Here is a 24846-nt window from a genome sequence, read left to right on the forward strand (position 1 = left end):
CTACTCACACAACGTCCCAACCACGCCCCCGCGTTGTCCGTCAACTCGTCACTGTTGGTGCATTACCGCTACGTAAATTCCTCCTATTATGGCTTGTTTTTCTGCTCATTAAAATTAATAATCATAATATTGAAGGTGTGTGTGGCGGTCGGTTGCAATAACAGAGAAGATAGACGGAGAGACTTGAAGTTCTACCGGATTCCGAGAGACCCGGAGAGGAGAGCGAGATGGGCTGCTGCAATTCGACGAGAAAACTGGGCTCCAAACGATTACCACAGATTATGTAGTAGTCATTTTATATCAGGATCGGGAAATATCGAGATCGGCAGATACTCAAACTAAGACGATCAGGATCGGATCGGGAGCAAAACAACATGATCGGAACAACCCTAATTTTAAGTTGTGTTATACTTATATAAAAATTATCGGGATTTTATAAGGGAACGACTTTGAATTATTTGATGCCGCTGGTATTTTGGCCCATTCCTCCATGCAGATCTCCTCTAGAAAAGTGATGTTTTAGGGCTGTCGTTGGGCAACACGGAATTTCAACTCCCGCCAGAGATTTTCTATGAGGTTGAGATCTGGAGACTGGCTAGGTTTTTTTTAAAGGCATGGCCGATATTTTTTTGCCGATTCCGATACTTTGAAAATGACGTGATCGGACCCGATCGATCGGCACATCTCTAATATTGATTTCAGACGTTTGTCTATGGAATGTTTAGCTGTGCGTTCCCCCTTCACAAAATGGCGACACATTGCTAAGCGAGGTGACGTCATCGTGACATCAAGCCGACTTCCTCCATTGCAGATTCAGTCTTCCCAGCCTGGTGCAGGTCTACAATTTTGTCTCTGGTGTTCTTCGACAGCTCTTTGGTCTTGGCCATAGTGGAGTTTGGAGTGTGACTGACTGAAGCTGTGGACAGGTGTCTTTTATACCGATAATGAGTTAAAACAGGTGCCATTAATACAGGTAACGCCAAATATTTATTTTCCACTCCAATTGGGAAATAAATTCTTTAAAAATCAAACAATATGATTTTCTCTCTACCCCCCCCCCCCCATTTTGTCTCACATGGTTGAGGTTTACCCATGTTGACAATTACAGGCCTCTCTAATCTTTTCAAGTAGGAGAACTTGCACAATTGGTGGTTGACTAAATACTTATTTGCCCCACTGTATATGGTTAAGGTAGGTGCCTGTTTTGATTTTAAGTCGGTAGCAGCTTTAGCCCCCCTACGAATAAACCCTGTTTTCCATGTCACGTCATTAGGTTATTAAATAAACATGTCCCGATCGATCGGCATCCGATCACGTCATTTTCAAAGTATCGGAATCGGCAAAAAATATCGGACATGCCTATTTTTAATATATATATAGTATATTTTTTAATTAAATCGTTTTCTAATTTCATTTGACGTTACAGACAAAATGTCTTACATTCATCCAGAGTCTTTAGTTTTGGCTTACAGAAGGGCTATCAAATTTATCGCGTAAATGGCGGTAATTAATTTTTTAAAAATTAATCACATTAAAATATTTAATGCAATTAACACATGCGCTGCACGACCCACGCATTGTCGCGTTCAATCTATAATGGCGCCGTTTTACCTATATATAGAGCTAACAGGCAACGTAAAACGAGTAGAGAGAATTTTGGCAGTCTTTGGAGCCTCTTTTTAATTGGCTAAAGCCTTAATATCCCTCTCTCAACAATTAGAAATATCGTGGGAAGCAATGCGGGGAAGAACCGTAGTGGTTGATGTTTTCCTTAAAAGCCTATGTTACTTCCCAACGCAGAGAAGATATATCAATTGGTACCACTACGCACAGTCATGGTTGCACTTCCCATCATGCATTTGGGCAAAACAGTTAAATGGCTGCAGTATCATTTACTGAAAGCTCAACAAATACACTAGATGGCAATATTTAGTCACAATATACAAAGTCACATTTATCCTTTAAGAATTACAAGTCTTTCTATCCGTGGATCCCTCTCACAGAATGAATGTTAATAATGTAAATGCCATCTTGAGGATTTATTGTCATAATAAACAAATACAGTACTTATGTACTGTATGTTGAATGTATATATTCGTCCGAGTTTTATTCATTTTTTTCTTAATGCATTGCCAAAATGTATATGATCGGGAAAAATTATCGGGAATGATTGGAATTGAATCGGGAGGGAAAAAAAAGCAATCGGATCGGGAAATATCGGGATCGGCAGATACTCAAACTAAAACGATTGGGATCGGATCGGGAGCAAAAAAACATGATCGGAACAACCCTATTATTAAGTCGATGCCATTGCACCGTAGTGCTATACTGACAGTAGCCTTTGAAACTGTGCATCCAGCTATCTTCAGGTCATTGACCAGCTCCTGCCGTGTAGTTCTAGGCTGAGCCGTCACCTTTCTCATCATGAGTGATGCCCCACGATGAGAGATTTTACATGGAGCCCCAGTCCGAGGTAGATTATCAGTCATGTTAAGCCTTTTCCATTTTCTAACAATTGCTGCAACTGCTGATTTATATGCAGCAAGCTGCTTTCCAACTGTCCCATAGCCTTTTCCAGCTTTGTGGAGCTCAACAACGTTTTTCTCTGGTGTCTTTCCAAAGCTCTCTGGTCTTGCACAAGGTAGCAGTTGGATTATGACTGACTGTGGTGTGCAGAGGTGACAATAATGAGCTCAAACGGGTGGTGGCTGGGTTACTCGTGGGGTAAAGGTGGACTCTTTTAAGGTAGACTGACAACTCTTTGAGTGTCATAATTATTGCTGATTCTCAGTGGTACAAATAATTTATTGAAAAATCATACAAAGTGAGTTCCGGATTTTTTTTAGATTATGTCTATATGAATGGAAATGCATCTATGATTGAAATTTCAGACCTCTACCTAATTTTCTAACTTGCATAATCACAAGGGGTGCAAATACTTCTGCTCCTCACTGTATCACCTTTTCGATATATTGGCACACTTCTAGGTACCACTGTACTCATTTATCTTATAGCTCCTAAGTCAAGGTGGCACTTGTTGCGGACGTACCCTCTGGAAGCTGCAGGTGAAGTGGAACTCGCACTGCATCATGTCGAAGAAGATGGCGATGGTAGCCTTGCGCAACTCAATCTCGGGGACCAGCGTCATCTCCAGGATGGGGCCCACCATCTCGGGGATGAATTTGATCTTGTGCGGACCTTTCAAGGTTTTGGGACATATTTCTTTTTTAATTTATAAGAACACAAAAAAAGTAATAAAGAATAAGATGGGAGTATTTATGGGAAAGTGAGGCGAAGAAGCCGCATGCCATCGATTTATGCCTCTCTGGACACAACAAAGTTAGCCCATTACAGGAACAATTTCCCCATTTCACAGCAGTTATTGGCCCAGCTGGCAAATCATGTAGTCGGATCAATAGCAAAATAACAGGTTGCGCGCTTGTGAAATTACCTAAATTGTACCACATATCCCGGATTTCGAAGCCAATTTGCCGCCGCATGTCCTGGTATCTGGAAGCAACAACAGGAGGGAAAAAAGGTTGAAAATGAGCATTTGAATTCATGGATTGTATTGAATTAAAAATGTAAAACATTAACAGCAATACATTTCTAAGTGGAACTTTTGATTTGATTAATTTATGCTTTAAATTATGCCCCACCAGAGTGTTTTCCACCATATACATAAATATATATATATATATATATACACATATGTATATATATATTAGGGCAGTCAAACGATTAACATTTTTAGTCGAGTTACTTAAGGCTTAAAAATTAATCGTAATTAATCGCAATTCAAACCATCTCTAAAATATGCCATATTTTTCTGTAAATTATTGTTGGAATGGAAAGATAAGACGGATATATACATTCAACATACTGTACATAAGCACTGTACATTCTGTACATAAGCACTGTGGTTGTTTATTATAACAATAAATCCACAAGACGGCATTAACATTCTTTCTGTCAAAGGGATCCACGGACAGAAAGACTTTTAATTCATAAAAGATAAATGTGAGTACAAGTTATAGTAATTTTGATAGTTTGTATATTGTGACTAAATATTGCCATCTAGTGTATTTTTTTAGCTAAACTTAATGTTTGAATAGCGTATTATTTTGCATAGCTATTTTGATTGGGAATGCCAGATGTCTTTGCATTGAGCGCTTTTCTTTTTGTGAACATTATTTTATTTTTGAGAGATAGGAATATTATTTTTGTTGTACTTTCACTAAATGATACTGTAGCGATTTGAATGTTCTTCACTGCCCAAATGCATGATGGGAATTTGAGCACCATGAGTCACAGTGGTTGCTGCAAAGGATATATCTTCTCTGCGTTGAGTACAATACATGGTGTTAAGTAAATGATCATCTCTAATTATGCGTACCTATGTTGCTTGCCACAATATGCGTAGCAATTGTAGAAGAGATGCTAACGTGTAACCCATTGAATAGCGCGGCTCCAGTACATGTCTGCGTTACCATTACATCCTGTTAGGTAATTGGTAGTGCTATGGACCCCATTGGACCGGTGAATCATGTTCGTTCATTGTCGTCAGATGGCCCGGTTCGTTTATACCTCCTGAGGAAAATGGCGGCGTACATATAAACACCGAGAGGCGTTAGATGGCATTTTGTGAATACTTTTATTAACAAAACAAAAGGATGTGGGGAAAACAGCACTCTGGCCTGCGCTAACTGCGCACTTTCTCTACTCTCTCTCTCGCTTGACCACTTTCTTCCTCACTGCTCAATCTGAAAATGCCGGTCACATTGAAAATAACAGCAGCCCCCTTGGCGGGTGCCGGTAACACCTGCGTCCACTCCACTTGCTTGTCTCTGCCCTGAGCTCTCAATATACTTCAAACGGCGCCATTGTAGTCTGTTCGCGGCAATGCCTGAGTGGGTCGTTCCGCGCATGCGTTTATTGCGTTAAATATTTTAACGTGATTAATTTAAAAAATTAATTACCGCCCGTTAACGCGTTAATTTTGACAGCCCTAATATATATATATATATATATATATATACACATATATATATTACTGTATATTAGGGCTGTCAAACAAATTAAATTTTTAATCTGGAGTTAATTACAGCTTAAAAATTAATTAATTGTAATTAATCGCAATTCAAACCAGCCATGAAATATGCCATATTTTTCTGTAAATTATTGTTGGAATGGAAAGATAAGACGGATATACACATTCAACATACGGTACATAAGTACTGTATTTGTTTATTATAACAATAAATCAACAAGATGGCATTAACATTATTAACATTCTGTTAAAGCGATCCATGGATAGAAAGACTTGTAGTTCTTAAAAGATAAATGTACACAGTAACAAGTGGACATTGCACTGTGCTGTCATTTTAATCTGTTTGAGCGGGGCATATGCGTTAATTGTGTCAAATATTTTAACGCAATTAATTTAAAAAATGAATTACCACCACCACGTGATAATTTTGACAGCCCTAATATATATATATTTTTTGCAAACAGAGTGGTATCGGAATAGTATCTGTATCGGCCGATACTGCACAGCCAGGTTTCGGTATCGGATCCAAAAAATGGTATCGGTGCAACACTACTTTCAACACAAACTCCCATTCAAACTGTAAATTGTCATACAAGAGAGACTGCTTTGAAATTAGATTTAGATTGTATTTAAGTTAACTGTTTAACTTATTCGATTTTGTTGTTTTGTTTAGATTGTGTAAAGAAAATAAATGAGTCATTGACACAATTTATCTCAGCGCTTTGCCAACAAAAACATGCCAATCAGCAGCACTTTTTTATTTGAATAAACAGGACTTTTGTGTTATGTGCGTAATGAGAAACTCTTTTTACGTTTTATTCTCAGAAATTTTATTAAAACTATAGCAAGTTGTATGTACTTAAAACAGTACAGTTGTAGACTTCAGTTATGTCAGGGGGCTGTAATAAAATATTTTAAAAATAAATAGTCATCCATTTATTTATTTATTATTCGGCTATAAAAATTATCGTTAGTTGCAACCCTAGCGTATTTACAGTGCCTTGCAAAAGTATTCGGCCCCCTTGAACCTTGCAACCTTTCGCCACATTTCAGGCTTCAAACAAAGATATAAAATTTTAATTTTTTGTCAAGAATCAACAACAAGTGGGACACAATCGTGAAGTGGAACAAAATGTATTGGATAATTTAAACTTTAACAAATAAAAAACTGAAAAGTGGAGCGTGCAATATTATTCGGCCCCCTTGCGTTAATACTTTGTAGCGCCACCTTTTACTCCAATTACAGCTGCAAGTCGCTTGGGGTATGTTTCTATCAGTTTTGCACATCGAGAGACTGACATTCTTGCGCATTCTTCCTTGCAAAACAGCTCGAGCTCAGTGAGGTTGGATAGAGAGTGTTTGTGAACAGCAGTCTTCAGCTCTTTCCACAGATTCTCGATTGGATTCAGGTCTGGACTTTGACTTGGCCATTCTAACACCTGGATACGTTTATTTTTGAACCATTCCATTGTAGATTTGGCTTTATGTTTTGGATCATTGTCCTGTTGGAAGATAAATCTCCGTCCCAGTCTCAGGTCTTGTGCAGATACCAACAGGTTTTCTTCCAGAATGTTCCTGTATTTGGCTGCATCCATCTTCCCGTCAATTTTAACCATCTTCCCTGTCCCTGCTGAAGAAAAGCGGGCCCAAACCATGATGCTGCCACCACCATGTTTGACAGTGGGGATGGTGTGTTCAGGGTGATGAGCTGTGTTGCTTTTACGCCAAACATATCGTTTTGCATTGTGGCCAAAAAGTTCAATTTTGGTTTCATCTGACCAGAGCACCTTCTTCCACATGTTTGGTGTGTCTCCCAGGTGGCTTGTGGCAAACTTTAAACGAGACTTTTTATGGATATCTTTGAGAAATGGCTTTCTTCTTGCCACTCTTCCATAAAGGCCAGATTTGTGCAGTGTACGACTGATTGTTGTCCTATGGACAGACTCTCCCACCTCAGCTGTAGATCTCTGCAGTTCATCCAGAGTGATCATGGGCCTCTTGGCTGCATCTCTGATCAGTTTTCTCCTTGTTTGAGAAGAAAGTTTGGAAGGACGGCCGGGTCTTGGTAGATTTGCAGTGGACTGATGCTCCTTCCATTTCAATATGATGGCTTGCACAGTGCTCCTTGAGATGTTTAAAGCTTGGGAAATCTTTTTGTATCCAAATCCGGCTTTAAACTTCTCCACAACAGTATCTCGGACCTGCCTGGTGTGTTCCTTGGTTTTCATAATGCTCTCTGCACTTTAAACAGAACCCTGAGACTATCACAGAGCAGGTGCATTTATACGGAGACTTGATTACACACAGGTGGATTCTATTTATCATCATCGGTCATTTAGGACAACGCTGGATCATGCAGACATCCTCACTGAACTTCTGGAGTGAGTTTGCTGCAGTGAAAGTAAAGGGGACGAATAATATTGCACGCCCCACTTTTCAGTTTTTTATTTGTTAAAAAAGTTTAAATTATCCAATAAATGTTGTTCCACTTCACGATTGTGTCCCACTTGTTGTTGATTCTTGACAAAAAAATTAAATTTCATATCTTTATGTTTGAAGCCTGAAATGTGGCGAAAGGTTGCAGGATTCAAGGGGGCCGAATACTTTTGCAAGGCACTGTACATATATACTTCAGTCGCTCTCGTTTGGTCCTCCATAAATAGCATGACTTTGTGATCATTAAACCTGCACACTACTCACTTGTGGCAGATTTTGGCCCGCTTGTCACTAGAGAAGTTCTCCAGCTGCAGTGACTCCTGCGTGAGAAAAGCCACGGCCAGGTGGAAGTAGTTGTTCCAAAGCTGTATGAAAAAAAAATACATTATAAAAAAACAACAAATGACCTAACTGATTGCTATCAGCAGCAATATACATCCAATTTATTTGAAAAACTTTTCTTGATATACAAGAACAAATCCAAAACCTGGCTGAACGGCATTGATGTAGTCTATAAAAAGGTATCAGGAGTTCATCTCTTACCTGCAGCTCAAAGTTGGTCTGATCCAGAAATTTCTTGTTCAGCACGGCTGCATACTGATTAATGGCCCGCAGGAAGACCCTACACAGATAAGAGAGCTTTGGCACTCACATCTGATAAGTTTGTGCACTTTCAAAATAAAAAATACCGTATAAATATATAAAAAAACGATTTAATATAATCGCATTTTCCTCCCCTTTTATATTGCATTAAAGGTCACTTTCCATTGAAACGACTTTGCCTTGTAAAACAAAAGAGCCAACAGCCATTCAGTCAAACATCTCGCAAATGCCAGTGGACTAAAAAGCTCATGTTCAAGTCAAACGCTAATCTGTGAAAGAGTTTACACGCCCTTGTTCAAATGTCAGGTTCTTGTGAAAACTACGTCTAGCATGAAAATGCGTGTTTTCAATTTTTTTTTTGGAATGCATTTTTAGACGGGAGGGAAAACATATTTTAGTCATTTTAGGTAGATGAATAACATAAAAACATTTAAAGCTTCAAGTGAAGTCTTTTAACACTAGAACTACTGGGTATTTTTGGCTATAAAGAAATACCAGAAAGGCATCAAATGACCCCGATACCAAACTGACTATTCAGCTTTGTCAAACTATAGACCACTCAAACAAGCAATCAAGCAACCTAGGTGTGAAGAGGGCGGTCCTTCTGGATAGCTGCAATTAGCATCTTGAATATTTGCAAATCCAGACTTGTTAACTCCTGGGTTAGTGTAAAAATGATGCGAGGGCCATGTGGCAAGAAACTACGACTAGCATCCAGAATTGTAGCTAAACCAGACAGTCTATTATTTTAGAAAATTGAGTGTTAGAACATGTGCGACAAATCCCATCAAGCACCTTTACTTTGTCTTGACAAGTCCAACATTCAGTTGTCAAGGTTCACAGTTTATTCAGTTGAAGCACACAATGACCAAAGAACTTTCCACAGCAGCTCAAACAGCCGTTTTGTCAGAGCAAGTTTTGGTATACATTACATGCAGTAGGCAAACTGCAGCTTTTGGAAGATGCAAAAAGGTTGTCCACCCGATTGGCTGCCTGAGCGTTCCACTGTCCCACAAGCAACAACTGTTTTGTCCAACTGGACAAGCCCATTCGAAAGGGGGAGAGAAAATGACCTCTAAAGGTGTTCATTGCCTCAGACAACCATCCAATGGCACCTTTCTGTCTCCACAGTTTACACACACACACATACATTATATGTGAGACATACTGTAAGTCTTACCACAGTATGGTTCCATGCATTTAGTTAAAAAAAAAAAAAAAAAAAAAAAAAAAAAAAAAAAAAAAAAAAGAAAACCTGACTAGTATGTTCTATTTGGTTTACACAGGGGAGAAAAATGGAAGAGGTAAAGGGTCAAGTAAACACTTAAAAAGAAACGTCACATCCTGTCAGTACTTTGGCCTATTTTATGGTAGCTTTTTCACCACAACCTGTCTTCTGGGTTTGAAAGTGACAACAGGCCAGCTAGATTAAATATATTTTTTCTAGAGGTGTTTTAAAAAAATGATTTTGAGATATATCGTGATATCACGCCTTGCAATTCTTCTATCGATTCAAAATCCGACTGTATCTGTCATTACATGCTTGTTTTGGGGCAAATATACAATTCAGTGGCTGCACTTCTACTTCTGTCCAGCAGTTAGCAGCGCGCAGAAGCACTGGCTTGCAGTCTGCCGAAGTAACAACAACATTAGACTAATCCGAGTAGAGATTTGGGTACATTACCCTCTAGTGGTTGGGTAACACTTTACAATAAGGGTCCCTTAATCAACATTAGTTAATGCATTTTTAGACAATAACTAATGTTTAAGTAACATTACAATAATTAATATAAATGCTGATCTAACTTTTAGTAATATAATAATTAATATGAGTTAAAGCATTAGTTAATGCATTAGTTCATGCATAACCAGACAGTAATTAATGGTTTGGTAAATTCAAAACTACAGTATATATAGGTCTATATAGGGTTAGGGTTTAGGGTTACGGTTTGTTAACGTAAGCATTTATAATTTCTTAGTTAAGGGACACATTTGCTACACTTTACAATAAGGGTCCAAAAAGCATTCAGTAATGGTTAATAAAGGTTAGGGGGGGGGGCTTAAGCATTTATAATTTCTTAGATAAGGGACACATGCGCTACACTTTAAAATAAGGGTCCAAAAAGCATTCAGTAATGGTTAATACAGGTTAAGTACCGTAATACTTATGATGTAAGTTCACGTGAAATAATACCATACTTAAGGTTAGGTTAGCAGCACCCAAGGACTCTCCGTGTTAATGATTCTCATTTTAAAATAACAATCACTTACTAGTACCAGTATACATTAATAACTATTTATTAATGCACTAATATATATGTGAATTAATGTTATGTATTATATATATTATATATTCTAACCTAACCTTAGACATTGATTATTGTCTTAAAATGCATTAACTAATGCATTAAGTTAATGCATTAACTCATGTTAATAAATATATTAATAAAATGTTGGATAAGGAATTAAATGAATTATTACCATGTGAACTAAACATGAGTTATTATCTAAAAATGCATTAACTAACGTTAATTAAGGGACCCTTATTGTAAAGTGTTACCCTGGGGTGTTTACACCCCTATGGCAGCCTAGCGTCAGCCAATGTAAACAGTAACATTCGCTGTTGTAGGCTGTGTGGTGCGGGCGGCACACCTCAGCAATGGCGGACGGGGTGTTAGTCCTTTTATAAGTCTGAAATTTGGGCTCATTTAGGCTTTTACAGCAAAAACGGAGGCATGGAGTATTTAGAATCCTGCATTTAGGCAGGTTTGGACTAAAGCAGGTTTGCATTAAAAAAGAAAAAATGTGATAATGAAAGCCATATGTTCAAACATAAAAACATTTTGACTTGAATGCTGGATGAGGTTTCAGGAACAAATTCATATAAATGTACTTTTAAGCATATGCGGAACTTGAGGGGAGGCAGGCGGGGCAGTTACACCCCCCCTTCAGCGGCCGAAAAATGTCATTGCATGTAATTAACCATCCTATACAGTGATACCTCGATATACTTTCGACATCCGTCGTAATATTTGACTCGTCATTTGTCTCGACATATGACAATATACTAGAAATACGACAATTTATGACAGTGTTCATTGTTTTCCCGCAAGACTGACGCACGGTGGTTTTTCTTGTGAGAGAAATCAAGGTTAGTGATAAAATGGAAAAGGTGACGCTTAGCATTGAAATTAAGAAGGAAATGATAGGAAAATATGAGCGTGGTGTGGGCGTTAGTGAACTGGCTCAAAAATATGGCCAGAATATGTCTACTACGATCTCGAGGACGACTCTCATTAATATTATTATTATTGCCAACCAATTATATAATCTTTCTCCTGTCTTGTTGACAGCCATAAATGAATCAAGCGTCGTGAGTGAAGCAGCTCGTGTCTTCCAGACGGCGCGGCAGAAGGGCCGGGGGGCCGGGTAAAGCGTGCCGCCACAACAACCGTCTGACGAGCTAATCCACTGTGATGTTCCACAATTAAAAGTTAATAACTTTAAAGGCACGGAGCTTTTAAAAGACTGCGGGACAATTTATTCAACCCCCCCCTTGGCGGCCTATCTTGAGAATAAAAAAAAAAACTTCAGTGGGAGGAAAATAAAAGTGTGATTTTATGGAAGGTAATGGCTGAAAAGATGCGTGAAAAACGGCGAGGGGAAGCGAGGTCAGCTCCCGGGAGTTTAACAAGCGGGCAATAAAGTCAACGGGAGTAATGCTGGAGTAAGTCACGACCTGAGGGAAACGTGCGTGTGGAAAAAGTTGAGAGGGACTTAATACCGATTGGGACAGTGATCCCTCGCTACTTCGCGCTTCAAGCTTTGCGCACTCAGTCCATCACAGATTTTTTTTTTTTTCCCAATCAAAAAAGAAATAAATGAATACAGATGAGCTGTCCCTATTCGATCACGTAGTCTCACTCGCCCTCCTGCTCCTTTTTCTTGGTCAGGCAGTGCACTGAAGTTGCTTATTAAAGTTAACGATGATTGACAGATGTTAAGGTTTGATCTTCCCAGAGATGCCTGGAAGCCGAAACCTCAAGGCGTCGCATGGGTCAATCATCGTTTAACTTGTTAAACAGTTGCTGTGGCAACTCAATGTGTGTAGTGAGCAACTTGAGCGGATTTGAGTGGACTCACTCAATGATGGTTTTAATTAAGACAAGCATTTTTCTACTTTATTCTTGTTTAAAAATTATTTGGTGGGACAGTAACATTTTTAAAACTTTTACTTATAACATTTGAAGTGCTTAAAAAAAACATTTTGTAAAATATATACGGTACATAAAGGTTTTTTTAACTATTTTATTATTTTTTTTAATTAGCCATGTCTTATACCGTAATTTCCGGACTACAAGCCGCTACTTTTTTCCCCTCATTTTGGATCCTGCAGCGTGTGCAATGATGCGGCCAATTTGTATTTGCATTTTTCTGACGGCCGCCCGGGGCGCTCAAGCATGGAATGTGGGAGTGAGACACGTGGAATATAAGTGTTGAGGAAGACGCTTGTTTGCACTATGACCGGTGGTTTAACTTTGTACGTTGTGCATGAATAGAGGTGGCGGACCCTCTTCTTTGTGCATGAGTATAATTGGCAGATCTGCATCAAGAAGAACGCTAAAAAAAAAATTAAATTGGCCATCCGAGTTGTATGGGAAGTTTTGACGACTCGCGGCGAGAGATCGTTTGTCCTGACTCGCCTCATGCGAAGAGCAGCTATTGCACAAGTATGCCGGGGGAGCCTGGCAGCGTGAAGCAGTGTGAAAGAAGTCCGCCATCACCAACGGGTTTCGAGAGGCCAGTCTGCTGCGTGCCGAAGAGGACAGCAGGGCTCAGGAGTGCATTTGCCTCATTATGGGAGACATTGAAGGCGACGGCGAAGGAGAGACTGAGTAGGTGCGTGGCGAAGTGTATCTGAGCGTCTTCATATCCGATACTGAGGGTGAAGACTTCCATGGTTTGAGTGCACAGGAGGAAGATGAAGATTGCTAACAAAGACTTTTATGTTTTTAATAACCAGCCCAATTTGTGTTGTACCGCCGTGCTAATGCTATGTAACTTCCGTTCCGCTGCTATATAACTGCCATGTTTGCTGGTGCTGTTTGGAACGAAAAGTTAAGGTGTGTTATTAAAATTGTGAAAACTGTGTGTATTTCTTTGTCAATATCTCATGTTACCAAGTAGGCACACGCTGCTTATAGCCTGGAGAGGCTTATGTATGTACAAAATGGTTTTTCCTCTAAAAATGTACTGGGTGAGGCTTGTAATCAGGGGCGCCCAATAGTCCAGAAATTACGGTATGTATCTCTTTCCAATGCTAAATCTGAATAAATACATTTAACACACAATTTTTTTTTTTTTTTTTAACAAAAGTCAAATTTTTGAAGCTTTACTGTATTTCATTCTAAAAATGCAGTTTTAGCCCACAAATAAATACTCGCTTATTTATTTTTAATAAAGAATTGTGTATATTTTTTGAAAAATAGGAAGAAAATAATCTCAGGTCCCCCACATGGTGTCCACTGGTAAATATAATTAGCTAACGATAGCACCACTATCTTAAAAATAGCAAAAGCATGTACTTATGTATTTCTTATTGTTGTTTGTTCTTCTCTTCTGTTTGTTTCCTTCCTTTCTGGTCCTCCATAACTCCTTCCTATTCTGTGCTTTTGCCTAATAAATAAAACATAATGAACAACTACAACAGGAGTACAGTGATCCCTCGCTATATCAAACTTCGCGCCCTCAGTCTGTCGCTGATTTAAAAAAAAAAAAAAAAAAAAAAATATATATATATATATATATATATATATATATATATATATATATTGTTTTTATTTTATTTCAAAAAGTTAAGGTATATGCATGTATACATGTACAAATAAATGTTTTCTTTTATATATACTGTATATATCTCATTTATATGATAATTTTAACATTGGCAGTGCTGAAAAACCATTTATCAAAATATATGTATTAGTTTTTTTTTTTATAATTATACTTAGGAGGGGAAAAGGGAAAAAACATGTCTTATGTGTATCTCTTTTAAATGCTGTAAAATCAGAATAAATACAATGGACACACACCGGAAAAAAAAAAAAAAAAAATGTAAATAAGCTCCACCCCTAATTCGTGGATTTTTTATTTTCGGGGTGAGGAGGTCCCCATTAACCGCGAAAAACGAGGGATGACTGTATATTAAACTCCCATGTGATGTATTAAAACTGTTCAGACCATAAGAACACTCAGATTCCTATTCTCCGTGTCTAAGCAGCTCAGGACAGGTAAAAAAAAAATAAGGGAAAACAGTATTGTCCTTTTATGTGTATATCAGGGGTCGCGTTAACCGAATATTTTCCGTCGTTGACCGGTTTTTTAAAACGGTGACGGAAAAAACTGAAGTCCATCCGTCATTTTGACAGGGTGCAATTCACACCCCAGACCACAGGGTGGCGAGTGAGCATATTAATTAGCTATTGTCTCTCTTGATGCATGACGTCGTTGGCCTTACTCTGAAAAATGTCAAGGCAACTGATTGTTTGCCTGGCACGGCCAGACTGTTCTCCCTGTATTTTTCAAACACTCAGAGAAAAGTCTGGGACACAGCCTCTCGAGTAGCTACAAAATCAATCGACAAATCAGATTTGTTTATTTGCGTGACGTGTTCTTCACGAGCAACGTCACTCTTGCGCGCCGAAAGTCGTCTCTACAACAACACGGATGGCGGGAGAGCCGAGAATATGTTCCAATTCGCGGTAAATTCAGTTTTATATGAGCTAAAACACATCGACATGAGACATTGACAACAGTCTGTCTCGCGCTATTCATGTTGAATAAACTCCGTTCTCCTCGTATGTTTACTTCCGCGCGCAAGTCCCTCGTCCTGCCCTCGTCGCTTTGCTAACGGCACGTCTGCCCGTCGCTGATTGGTGCACTCCGCTGTCTGTTTGCCTCTTGTTAAGCTTGTTCAGACAGAATATTCATTAAAAATGAATGAAAACTAAATACTTTTGAATATGTCATTATTATCATTTTAAAAATGTAAGTGACGGGTAAAAATAGATTATGACCAGATTTTTATGACACTGTCAGTCAAAATGACAGACAACGAAAAAGTCTAGCGCAACCTCTGCTGTATGTATATATATATATATATATATATATATATATATATATATATACATACATATATATATATTTGTTTTATTATTATTGTTCTTTTTTATATTTATATATATATTTTAAAACATATCAAGTATTTAAATGATACTAAGATTTTTTTACTTTCGATATTAAAACAAAAACAAAAACAAAAAAACTAAAATTTATTCTACTTCAATGTTTAACCAATTTAAAAAGACATTTTTTTTCTTTATAAATATTATAATTTTACTGAAAAAAAGAGGAAAAAAATCCAAAATATTCTCTGAGTTCTGTAATGTTTTATAAAACCTGACTAATTAATTTGGTAATTAATTCAAATAAGATAACAATGGTTACAAAGTATTCATAATCCAATTTTTCTCAGCGCATCATTTTTAGTTCCAATGCACGTATAAAGCTAAAATGTTAAAAAAAGATAGTAGAATGGGGGGGGGGGGGGGGGGGGGGGGGACAAAACATTCAAAAGTTGCCCATCTATGAATATTTGGGGGATATTTCAACACTCAGCTCACTCAGCTTGACCTTGAACAGGAATAAACGCTAATACTACCACCATACATGATTCATGTCCCGCTCCCCTTTTATACTACCAGCGCCTGGTGTGTCATACATATTAAGAACCCCCTCATACAAAAGTTAACTCTCATGGCACACCTTGAGATTAGCCCTAAATCATAGTCCTCCATTGACGGCGAGAGACGTCCAATCCATTAAAACGGGGAATCCAAATGGATTGAAAGAATATCACTCATCCCTCCGTGTAATTCCACCCTAGCTTGGCGTTTAAGAGTTTTACCAGCATCCCGTGTGCACGCCTCACTCAATTTTCTGCTGCCGTGCACATGCCAATATAGCTGATATACTTAACGCTGAGGCTAATGCTAGAATGGCTTTCCAATGGCTTCACTCTGCCAGCTGGGAAATATTAAGACAGGATATTTAAGGCGCTTTCAGGGACAGTGAATAGAAAAATGCAAACAGGTGACATGCCACTACATTCGGGCTAGGGAGTAGGGTGTGACAATATATCGAAAAGGTGATATATCGCGATAATTGGTCACCCAAAACGTTATCGATATGTTTCCACCGAGAATCGATATATCGTTTTAAAATGATGTTTGTGTTAAAAAAAAAAAAAAAAAAAAAACTTCCATTAGAATTGCGTCTACATTAGCTCACTGGCTGCCTCTGAAGGCGCAAGACATCTAGTTCACTTTAACTGGATTGGACGCTTATCGCAGTCAATTGCACTAAAACCAGAGCAATCACAGCCAGTCTTTTGTGGGCCTCTAAAGGTCACTTCCTGTTCATTTTAGGTCATTTTGATTTTCAGTCACTTCCTATCATTGTTTTCGTCATCAATGACTATAACGAAAAACTTTCGTTGACGAAGAATTTCTTCATGACGATGACGTGACGAGAGTAAAACGTGTCTTGGAAGATAAAAGAATAACAAGATGAATGCCGGTTCTGGTCTGATGAGGCGACAATGAGATGAAAATTTGACATACGGTGGTATGAAAAAGTATCTGAACCTTTTGGAATTCCTCACATTTCTAACACTCTAATGTTCTTTTTTACCACTCTGAATATTCTGCGCTTAACTTTTTTTGTTTTTGTTTTTTTAAACCTGTCCTGTTCAGCTGTTTGACACAGAGAATGGAAGTGTCCGGTGGGTCTGAACAGTTCTGGTGTTTCACATTGAGAGTATGACACACTCCCATTGTGATCATTCAACATATCTCATTGAATATGGCCAAGCAGCGAACAGGAAGGGGATATGGGGGGACAGAAAAAAAAAAAAGAAACACAACAAAAGAAAGAAAAGCAACACAACAAACACATTGAACGTCTACACTAACTAATAATATGTTGGCGCTATCGTCAGCTAGATGCATTTCCGTTTGACACCATGTGGGGGGGCCTGTTGACAGGGAAAGAAGGGGAGGGGGGTGGGGGAGACTATAAGCTACAGTGGTGCAAATAAGTATTTAGTCAACCACTAATTGTGCAAGTTCTCCCACTTGAAAATATTAGAGAGGCCTGTAATTGTCAACATGGGTAAACCTCAACCATGAGAGACAGAATGTGAAAAACCCCCTAGAAAATCACATTGTTTGATTTAGAGAATTTATTTGCAAATCATGGTAGAAAATAAGTATTTGGTCAATACCAAAATTTCATCTCAATACTTTGTTATGTAGCCTTTGTTGGCAATAACAGAGGCCAAATGTTTTCTGTAACTCTTCACAAGCTTTTGACACACTGTTGCTGGTATTTTGGCCCATTCCCATTCAATTACAGGCCTCTTTAATATTTCCGAGTGGGAGAACTTGCACAATTAGTGGTTGACTAAATACTTATTTACTACACTGTAAGTGATTGGGAGGGGTAGAGTGTACACAACTCAGCTCTGAGGTGTAGAAACCAGTAACCGTGTGAATCCCTTGTGAGTGTAAGCCCGTTGGCAACCAACCCTACGCCGCCCCACCGCCAATGCCGGCACCAGGACCCTCCACCCAAGCGCGCCCAATCACAACCAGCCACACGCGGGCACCAACCCAGGGCCACGGCCCCCACCCTGTCAGCCCGGGGAGGGAGGGCCTTCGGGGGGAGCAGCGCAGCCCATCCCTCCTCCCAAACCTAGCAAAGGAGCCATCGCCATCGCCCCCCCCGGGATCCAGGGAGGTGCCCCGGGCCCATCAACCAGCCTTCAGGGATGGGAAGTAGTGCAGTAGATGCAGCAGTATTCTGCGCTAAACTCTTGGCGTCATCTTTAGTGGACGGCCACTCCTTGGGAGAGAAGCAAAAGTGCCAAACTCTCTCCATTTGTAGACAACTTCTCTGACTGTCGATTGATGAACATCCAAACTTCTAGAGATGGTTTTGTATCCTTTCCCAGCTTTATACAAATCTACAATCCTTGATTGCAGGTCTTCAGACAGCTCTTTTGACCGAGCCATAATGCACATCAGACAATGCTCTCATCAAAACATTTCTTACCAGGTGTGTGTTTTATAGTGGGCAGGGCAGCTTTAAACCACTCATCAGTGATTGGGCAAACATTCAAACAGTGATTGGGTAAAAATTGGTTTCAATTGCTCTTTAAGTCTCCTTAGGCAGAAGGTTCACTTACGATCCTCATTAAAATATGAAAACCTATAAATGTTTGGACGGTTTTAGTTAAAGCAGACACTTTTTTCATCTGTGTGATTTTGACAAAGATCAGATCACATTTGATAGTGATTTTATGCAGAAATGTGAGAAATCCCAAAAGGTTCAGATACTTTTTCATACCACTGTAGTTTCTGTCATATGTTCACAATGTGTGACATTTTCATACGTGGAGTACGTGGGTCGTGTCACTCATGTGAGAGGTGCTGCCCCCCCCTCCGACCGCCACCCTCACCGGTGTTAGCATGTGCTTCAGATTTGTTTTCTAATCTTGACAAGAGGGAATATGCAATTTTGCTTCACACAATGAATGTAGCTCACAGTGTTAGCATAGCCTTTACGTTCGCGTCAGCTTTAGCTAGTTCGTGGCTCCAGGTGGGTTTAATTAATTTTAAATATCGGTATACCTGCTGAGTGTGTATTATCTTCACAAAGTTGCCTTTTACTCATTAATAGTTAGGAATTTTACAGATGAATGCACTTTGAGCAGTGTCGACTACAACTACACAAAATTTGTATGAGATACTTTCAACTAAAACTAGACGAAGACATACACGTCTTGAAAATTAAAATATGACACAGACAAATGAGTATTTTCGTCCAAAAGACTAAGACGAAAATGAAAAGGGTTGCCAAAAACTACACTGCTTCCATTCATTTAGGGACATTCTTACGTCACTTCCTTTTCAGTAACTCAAAATCAACAGGAAGTGACATGTACGTGCCCCAAAATCAACAGGAAGTGACCAGTAAATGTCCCATAAGGAAAAGAAAGTCACCAAAACACAACAGGAAATGAACTCTTTGCCTGGCACTGGCTGCCAGTGACAGCCATAGACGTCCAATCCGTTTGAAGTGGGCGGGATGGCTGCGAATGAACGTTCATTCTCTTCCATTTCAAATGGAATGGACATTTACTAACAATAAAGTCATTCGAATTCACAACAGAATGATAAAAATAGCTTGTTTTTCCGTTTACTAATTGTTATGTAGAATATGGTGAAATGATTTCCTGACCCATGTATCGATAATTGTTGTCTCACCATACTGTGAGATCATCGATATCATGAGCCTTGTATCGCATATCGTATCGTGAGGTACCCAAAGGTTCCTACTCCTACTAGAGACCTTTTAACAAAATGAAAATTCATCCGAAATGAAATGCAGGAGAGCAGGTATAATATTCCAGCATCCGTTAATAATATGTTCCGGCACTTGAACGTCTGTTTGAAGCTGGGATTCTGCCCGAGCACTGACATGTAATTGGCTTAAAAGAGGGGAGGGAAAAAAAAAAAAAAAAACACAGGCGAGATTTTTTTCGGGAGCACATCCTGCCATTAATTAAAGAGTGTGAAAAAAAAGTTATGAGGCAGATAGCTATAGAATATACTCTGACCTCACTGAGATGGAAATGCTGCAAAATGGCCCTTTGAAAAGAATTTGGAGTTGGTTTCCTGGCAGTGAATGATTTCTTTCGCTCAATTTAATTGTGTTTTTTGTAGAGTTGTCTGACAATATCGCCCAATAAATGCATTTTGAAATGATATCGACTAGGGCTGCAGCTATCAATTATTTTAGTTGAATCGATGAATCAGTTAGTTCGAATAATCGAGTAATTGCATCAGGAACATGAATTAAAATACCTGAGCTGAGCTTCAAACAGTTTAAAAAAATAAATAAATGAGGAACAAAATACAAGAAAAAACCAATTGGCTAACTTAAATACTATAAAATACTAACTTTTTTTCAACAATGCTCTTAACAAATGGTTAAAACACATATTACCAGAAAAAAAATGGCTAAATATACATATAAACTAAATTACGAATGCATTAAAAAACATTAGCTTAAACAAAAACTTAGCTTATGTTGGTCTTAACAGGGAGCAGCTGGATTCAGCCATGTGAAATGAGTTATTTCACAGTTGCCACTGGAGGGCAGTGTATACACCCAAATCAATAAAACGAAATGCAAACACTTTCAAAACAAACCATTACAACTAGAGATGTCCCGATCGATCGGGTCCGATCACGTCATTTTCAAAGTATTGGAATCGGCAAAAAAATATCGGCCATGCCTTTTTTTTAATATATATATATATTTTTAATTAAATCGTTTTCTAATTGTATTTAACGTTACAAACATATTATGTTACACTTATCCAGAGTCTTTAGTTTAGGCTTAAGGAAGGATTATCAAATTTATCCCGATAACGGCGGCAATTAATTTTTTAAAAAATGTATCACATTGAAATATTTAACGCAATTAATGCATGCGCTGCATGACCCACCCACGCATTGTCGCGCTTAATCTGTAATGGCGCCGTCTTACCTATATGGAGAGATAAAAGGCAGCGTAAAATGAGTAGAGTGGATTTTGGCAGCCTTTGGAGCCTTTTTTTAATTGGCTAAAGCCTTACAATCCCTCTCCCTATGATTAGAAATATCATGGGAAGCAAGGTAGCAATTCATCTTGTTCTTAACACCTTATGTTATTTCCCAACGCAGAGAAGATATATCAATTGGTAGCACTACGCACAGTCATGGTTCCACTTCCCATCATGCATTTGGGCATGGCTACAGAATCATTTACTGAAAGCTCAACAAATACACTAGATGGCAATATTTAGTCACAATATACAAAGTCACAAGTCTTTCTATCCGTGGATCCCTCTCACAGAAAGAATGTTAATAATGTAAATGCCACCTTGAGGATTTATTGTTATAATAAACAAATTATTATAGTATTGCTTTAACTCCAAATTTTAATGACTACTTGTTGTGCGAATTATGCGTCGTCTGCAAATTTTCACTGCTCTTTCAAGCTTCCATTATTAACATAACCAAACGCTTCGCAACATCTGGACTGCCATTACATCGCACGGAACACTTTTTCGCATCTTCATTAGCACTCCTAAAACTTGACGACCCAATCCAGTAAATTCACGTTGAGCTGAATTGCGGCGCTATAGTGCTCTAATTATTCTGTTTACAAGGCGTTTTTACTTTACAGCGACTTTAAGATGCAGCTCGAGCCACGACGATAACACCGCGACTCATAATCACCGTGTCGGAATGAACCTCAAGTGCTTTGGCGCCAACCTTCGACATTAAGCGCCATTTGGATACAGTACACATGTGTCATTAGTATGATAAATATGCTCAATCAATGAGCTGCTGTCGGAGAAATCACTTCATTATCGCTGATGGACGGCCGCCATTTTGAATCTTCAATCTCGATAGGGCCATGAGCAACCTTCTATCTCCTTGCGGCGACGTATGCTGATGAACATTTATCAGACGATCTTACTTGCTAATTGAGTTCAGAGAGCATCCTGGGTAATGATCCTCATCTACGCTGTCTAAGTAGAAAGTTGCTAAGAGATAAGGGGAAGGTCGCAAGGCTTTCGTATCAGATCGATTCATTAAGGCGATTAGCTCCATTTCACACACGTGATGAATGTGCCATCCGTTTAGCCATCTACGCGTTTTCAATGTGCAGTGAAATTTGGTCGCGATAGGATCAAACTGAAAGGACAGGTTCATCTTTAAAGGAGAACACCAAATGAAAAAATGGTAATGCATTTTTCAAACTTTGCCAACATGATATGGTCATATACAGTGTATCACAAAAGTGAGTACACCCCTCACATTTCTGCAGATGTTTAAGTATATCTTTTCATGGGACAACACTGACAAAATGACACTTTGACACAATGAAAAGTAGTCTGTTTGCAGCTTATATATACTTATAGTATTAGAGTTACTTTATTTTCACCTCAAAATAACTCAAAATATAGCCATTACTAGTGATGCACGATAATGCATTTTTCAGCCAATACCGATAACCATTAATTTTAAAGATACACGATAATATCGGTCGCCGATAATTATCGGCTGATAATGGTAATTATGACGTCACACAGATAATCCAGATAATAAAAAAATTCAACCGATAATGCAATCCGATAATTATATACTTGATTTAGCCTCCAAATGTGCACAACCGAAGAATTCAGCATGCCGCCTCCTCAACCCCTCCCCTCTCTGAAGCCCCTGAAGGAGGAGGGGTTGAGGAGGCGGAGTTACACGACAAGAAATAGTTGAATATTATGGCGGCTGTTACTAAAAAAACGACGCTCTCGCCATCTGCGAAACATGTACCGCAGAAGTTCCACGAGGCCGAAAGAAAGCGTCCTCATTCAAAACCACTAACCCAGCATCCATTTAAAACTGCATCACAAAAATTTTGGGAAAGAATACGAGGCTGCTGCTGCTAGCGGGATTGCTAAAGCTATTGTAAACACTAAGTTAAACTACGGGGCTTGTGACGATACAGAGTCGGGTTGTTTGGGAAAGCAGCCCAAGGCGGGTGGTCAACTCGCATCTAAGGCTAAACACCGGCACGACTGGAGACCGATAGTCGGCAAGTAGCCGTCTTCCGACGTAGCCCGCCGCCTCGCCGTTGGCGGGGCGGGCAGAGCCCGGTTCCCCGGCTTCAGGACCTCCGGCGAACACCCCGGTTTCTCGAGCGTTCCCTCACGGCGTGTGAGCAGAGCCAGGCCCCGAATACGCCGCGGCGAACCGGCCGGTGCGGGCGGATTACCCGGTAAGAACGTAGCCGCCGCCGAGACGAGACACGATTTTTTTTTTACCGAAATGACCCGAGAGCTAAAGCCCTGGATAAAAAATATAATGCAGTTTATACCACCACCATTCATCATGAAAAACATGCCAATCACATTTTCATCACTACATTTGGAAAAGTGATGTCCAGTAAGCAAGCTTAACATGACGGCACAGTGGTTAGATGACAATTTAAACATGGAGAAAACGAAGTCAGCCAGTCAATAATGCATTCAGTATGTAAAATGACGAGCGGTCAGATGACTTTGTAGCGCTGCCTTTATTTTCGGCTTAACAAAACTCAGGCACAAAACAACACGCACGGAGATGCGAGCTCCAACTCCATCCAAATAGTACTGCCGTGTATCAGTTTAGCTGCTGTAAAGCAAATGTCGTGAGTGCCGCAAATGTAAACAAAGCGCTGCAGAATGGGTACATGACATCTCGCTCTTTTGAGTCAATCATTTTCACAGTGTGCAACAAAGCATATAACATTAGCAATCACTTTTCAAATTAATTTAACTTATTTGTCTGCTCAATTACAGTCACAGTAGGTAATCAAAACTTATTGGCACTTATTAACACTTATTTGAATATGCACATTCCTGTTGTAATGAAATAACAATAATATTCTGTAGCCACAAATATTCAAAATCTTTTCTTTTTCCAAGTTTTTTTTTTAAGATTAAGTATAACAATGTATTGCTTAAAATAAGGCTGTTAAGATTATTTTCAGCTAGCTATTTTTCTTCCAAGAAATCTGAAAGAAATACACTTGAAGCGCTGGCAGATAATTTCACTTATTTCCAATAGATTTACACTTAAAACTGACTAGTTTTAAGGAAGTGTGTTTTGCAGTGTATTAATGTTATATATGTTAGGAACGGCTTACTTTTAAAGGCATTTTTGTGCAACTTAGGTATTTACTCTGTAAGTAATTGTTGCCAAAAGTTTACCATTACACAATGTCAGACAAGCTGTCATTATTTAGATGTTGTAATTGACGACTTGTTCATGTTTTATGTTGAAAAAAAGAGCAATAAATTATATTTTTGCACAGTAATATTTTCTTTTGTGTATACTTTAAAATTTTACATAATTCTTTTAATAGAATTATCGGCTTGACATTATCGGTTATCGGTTGGAATGAGGAGGAGATTATCAGTTATCGGTATCGGTTGTAAAATGTATTATCGTGCATCACTAGTCAATTTCCTCCTCGTTCCAACTGATAACCGATGTCAAGCCGATAATTCTATTAAAAGATTTATGTAAAATTTTTAAGTATACACAAGAGAAAATATTACTGTGCAAAAATATTATTGCTCTTTTTTTCAACATCAAATGTGAACAAGTAGTAAATTCCAACATCTAAATAAAGACAGATTGTCTGACATTGTGTAATGGTAAACTTTTGGCAACAATTACTTACAGAGTAAATACCTAAGTTGCACAAAAATGGCTTTTAAAGTAAGCAATTCCTAACGTATAACATTACTACACAGCAAAAACACAATTCCTTAAAACTAGTTAAATTCCATTGTTTTCAGTGTAAATCTATTGGAAATAAGTGAAATTAACTGCCAGCACTTCAAGTATATTTCACTCAGATTTCTTGAAGAAAAATAGCCAGCTGAAAACAAGCTTAACAGCCTTATTTGAAGCAATTAATTATTATACTTAATCCTAAAAAAAAAACGTGCTTGTCAGAAATGTTCTTTATTCAAGAATATGTATGGTTCAAAACATTATATGAAAGCAATTTTTTCTTGATTTAGGTGAAAAATGACC

The 24846-nt window shown here is 38.6% G+C and overlaps 1 protein-coding gene across 1 annotated transcript in view; it reads right to left on the reverse strand.

Annotated features, from left to right (window-relative positions):
* dock1 (dedicator of cytokinesis 1) overlaps window positions 1–24846 on the reverse strand; it is a 271810-nt gene that overhangs the window by 35373 nt on the left and 211591 nt on the right. Inside the window, exons 30-33 of the mRNA XM_057826650.1 lie at window positions 8030–8108; window positions 7751–7851; window positions 3452–3510; window positions 3050–3198 (exon numbers count right to left, since the gene is read on the reverse strand). Of these exons, the coding sequence (XP_057682633.1) occupies window positions 3050–3198; window positions 3452–3510; window positions 7751–7851; window positions 8030–8108 (388 nt within the window). The remainder of the gene's footprint in view (window positions 1–3049; window positions 3199–3451; window positions 3511–7750; window positions 7852–8029; window positions 8109–24846) is intronic.

This window comes from Corythoichthys intestinalis, chromosome 21 (assembly GCF_030265065.1).
Source record: "Corythoichthys intestinalis isolate RoL2023-P3 chromosome 21, ASM3026506v1, whole genome shotgun sequence".
NCBI lineage: Eukaryota > Metazoa > Chordata > Actinopteri > Syngnathiformes > Syngnathidae > Corythoichthys > Corythoichthys intestinalis.